Source organism: Equus quagga, unplaced genomic scaffold (genome assembly GCF_021613505.1).
Source record: "Equus quagga isolate Etosha38 unplaced genomic scaffold, UCLA_HA_Equagga_1.0 HiC_scaffold_4435_RagTag, whole genome shotgun sequence".
Lineage (NCBI taxonomy): Eukaryota > Metazoa > Chordata > Mammalia > Perissodactyla > Equidae > Equus > Equus quagga.
The window spans coordinates 1-4,098 of record NW_025793800.1 but is presented as its reverse complement, the minus strand read 5'-3'; the positions used below and the strand labels follow the sequence as shown (position 1 = coordinate 4,098).

General features: G+C 47.1%; 1 protein-coding gene across 1 annotated transcript; it reads right to left on the bottom strand.

Moving 5' to 3' along the window:
* Nucleotides 1–251: 251 nt before the first annotated feature.
* Nucleotides 252–4,092, bottom strand: LOC124232305 (protocadherin gamma-A11-like). The gene is given in 2 exon segments (XM_046649265.1): nucleotides 252–367; nucleotides 370–4,092. Coding segments are annotated over 2 exon segments (2,562 nt in total). The 5' UTR covers nucleotides 2,816–4,092.
* Between the last annotated feature and the right edge of the window lie 6 nt (nucleotides 4,093–4,098).

The following is a 4,098-nucleotide window of genomic DNA, read 5'->3' as shown; positions in this document are numbered from 1 at the left end:
AGTTGAAGCACGGAAATAAATAAAAAGTGTTTGTGAATCATTAATTCGAATCATAACCAGTTGACATGGAAAGCCACAGACACTGATGATGGAAAAATATTACTAAAATTCAACTTACTATAAAGCATGCCATGATAACCGAACTGGATCTTTGGAATCAAAAGGAAATATTCCAGGACTAAGAAAAAATGACTTTCACAAAAGCTTTCTGAAAAAGGATGGTAATTTCACGAAAGGTAAAGTACAGATACTCACATGTATTGCTCTGTATGAACTGAACATGTCCCTCCCCCGGAAACAGTTTTTATAATAGGCTTAGGGGAAAAAAGCCACTTAAGACTTGTGCAGAGACACCAGCAATTGGGAAGCAGGAAATAAATCTCACCTGATTACTCGTAGGGTCACATTTGCCAAAACCAGCAGCTGAATCTTCAGCAATTAAGAGTGGCTCGCTTTTCTCACAGCTCTCCTGGCTGATGAGCGTGTCCGCGTAGTTGGGCTGGGGGAAGATCAGGTGACTCTTCCGCGAGTCCGCAGTGAGGGAGACCTCGTGGGAATAGGTCTGCAGGAAAGCGCGCACCCCATCCACACCCACGAAGTGCGAGGCGGGCACGCCCACCAACCCGCCTCCTGAAGCCTGGAGCAGGCGTGACGTGTGCCAGCGCTGCAGTCTGAGCGCCAGCAGCACAATGACAAAGGCGAGGAAGACGCAGGAGACAGCGGCTACTGCCACCACCAGGTAGAGTGTGAGGCTAGATTCATCAGGATTGGCGGGAGACTCGAGGCTGTCCAGGTCAGCCAGGATGTCTGGGATGCTGTCAGCCACAGCTACAGTAAGTGTGACAGTGGCTGAGAGTGGAGGCTGGCCGTGGTCCTGGACGGCCACCACCAAGCTCTGCTTGAGTGCATCTCTGTCCAGAAGGGCCCTCGCCGTGCGCACCTCGCCCGTGTGCAGCCCCACCGTGAAGAGCCCTGGCTCACTGGCCTTGAGCAGGAGGTAGGACAGCCAGGCATTCTGGCCAGAATCTTGGTCCACTGCCACCACTTTGGTCACCAGGTAGCCGGGCTCTGCAGAACGGGGTGCCAGCTCCACGCCTGTGGAGCCATCGGTGGGGAGGGTGGGGTACAGGATCTCTGGTGCATTGTCATTCTGGTCTAGCACAAATATGCTCAGTGACACGTTGCTACTGAGTGGTGGGTTCCCGCTGTCCAGTGCTGTCACCCACAGCTTCAGGTCACGGAACTGTTCATAGTCAAAGGAGCTCAGTGCATACAGGACTCCGGTGTCAGAGTTGATGGAGACATAGGAAGATAGAGGTGCTCCCTGGAGGGTATCCTCAACCAGAGAGTAAGTGATCTGGGCGTTCTCTCTACTGTCCCGGTCCACAGCAGTCACTGAGAAGAAGGAGGCTCCTCTGGGGTTGTTTTCAGGAATGTAGGCAGAGTAAGAGGAGTAAGCAAAAGTGGGCGGGTTATCATTGTCATCCGCTACATTCAGTGAAATGTGAGTTTCTGTAGACAAGGGCGGACTTCCATGATCTGTGGCTGTCAATGTTATATTGTAGCTCTGGACCTGCTCCCTGTCCAGCTCGCTGTTTGTTATCAACTTGTAATAATTTTCATAGGTCTTTTCTAATTTAAAAGGCAGATTGTTAGGAATGAAACAGGAGACTTGACCATTTTCTCCGGAGTCTTGATCTTGCACATTTAGAAGAGAAATTACTGTACCTGGAGGAGAATTCTCCAGCACTGAATTAGTAGAAGATGTGATAGTTATTTCTGGAGCATTATCGTTAACGTCCACAATTGTGATCAACATCTTAGCACTGGTGGAGAGACCTCCACCATCTTGGCCTTGAATTTCCATCTCATAGAACCTATATTTCTCAAAATCCAGAGACCCCCGTATTAAGACTTCTCCAGTTCGAGGATCCAACTGGAAAATTTCAGAAGCTTTGCTTTCCATATTCCGGAATGAATACACCACTTCCCCATTGATTCCTTCATCTGGATCAGTTGCGTTTACCATGAGCACCCGAGTTCCAGAGCTGAGGTTCTCGGGAACACTCACTCGATAAACAGACTGTGTAAACTTTGGGATATGGTCATTTACATCGAGGACCACCACACGAATGGGAACAGCGCCCTGGCGAATGGGATCGCCTCCATCTAAGGCTGTGAGGAGGAGGTGATGAGCAGCCTGTTTCTCCCGGTCCAGGCTCCCCTCCAGCACTAGCTCGGGATTCTTGGCCCCATCCGTTCCGCCTCGCACTTGCAAGGAAAAGTAACTATTAGAGTTGAGCTGGTAGCGCTGGAGGGAGTTTATTCCCACATCCGGATCCCTAGCGTTAGGAAGGGGAAATCGTGATCCTGGAGTTGCGTGCTCACTGACTTTTATCTCTACTTCCTCCTCCCGGAAGCTGGGTGCGTTATCATTAATATCCATTATTTCCACCTCCACTCCGTAAATCCTCAGAGTATCTTCCACAAGTATCTCCATATTTAATAAGCAGGAGGATAGTGTCTCACAGAGCTCCTCTCGGTCTATCCTACCCGCGGTGATCAAGCTGCCACTTCGCGGACTCAGAGCGAAAAGCTGCGTCTTTCCTCTGGAGACAATGCGGACTCGGCGTTCCGTCAGCTCCCAGGGCTCCAGCCCCAGATCCTTGGAAATATTGCCCACGAAGAAGCCTTTGTCTGTCTCTTCGGGCACCGAATATCGGATCTTCCTGGCCCCAGACTCCCGCAGCGTCCCCAGAAAAATGTACACTAGGACCAGCCCCCGGCGGTCCAGGCGCAGTAGCCGATTCGCCATGGCAGTGGCTGAGCCTATATTCTGTGATTTCTTGAGCCGTTTTGTTCTTAATCAGCTTGTGTATCTACGAAGTACGGGGCCGACTGCGTCCAAAATATATTACAGAGCGAAGGGAAGTACTTTAAGTTTCCAGCATCAGGAGGATCTGTGAGTATCCATCTCACTCTTTGTGTTGTTGAGGCGGGGGAGGGAGGGACTCTGTAGCGCGCAGCTTCCCATTCCCTGATTGGTGAACAGCGGCGCCTGGAGTCCAATCTTATTATTGCACCGAGTAAGAAAAATCCAACTAATGTGCTGATTTTAGAAATTATTACACTCACCTCTTCAAGAATGGTGTAATACACCTTTACGTATTGGTAAAGCTTAAAATTGCATATAATAAAGAGTTATACGATGCTATGTTAAAGGTTCACCAAGAGCACTTATGGAAGTAATTATTAAAAGAGCTTGCTTAATTTTTTAAAGAGCTTTCACATACTACTGGCACTAAAAACTTACAGGTTAGATTTGGTTCCTATTGATTTTTACCGACTGAGGGGAACAGCATTTGTGGATAGGGAACTAGCATGGTCCCAACAAAATAATCAGATAGGATGCATGACTATAATTCTTACCAATGTTTCTTTATTGAGTAAAATAAAGATGAAATGTTTGAGAAAATTTGGATGGCATTAGGTTTGTCATTTAAAACCCCACGATATGAAAATCTAACTGTATTCCATATCCTTAATTAGAAGGCATTCTATTTCATGAAAATTTCACCTGAGATTTCTCTATGTATTTTAGGTTCAAAGACATTTGAATAGTAGGAGTGCAGCATTGTGAACTTTACTCTTAGCGATACCCATAGATTTGACCTAGATATATTTTTGGGAACTTTATCAAGAGATTGAATCTAGATATTTTAGATTCTAGAGATAACCTCTATATTGAGATGTATTGGCATATTGGAATATAAAAAACATTATTTTAGATACTTACTTGTTTAAAAGTCTTCTTATCTGCTTCGATACTTGGAGTTAAAATGCTAGCCAACAGCACTGAAGTGCTATCTTTGTTGAGAATATCTTGTGTGGCTGGACAATGATCGACAGATGTGAGAAAATTAAATTCTGGGTTAGTCTGATCCCCAGGCACACACAAGTTATAGGCATAGGGCAACGTTCCCTCACTGTAGTTGGGGGGAATCTCGGGTCCAGATTTGGAGCAGAGAACAGACCCAAAGCAGCCCCCAGTGGCGGGGCTGGAGGAGCGTCGCAGGCGCAGGGCAATGGCCAGAATCA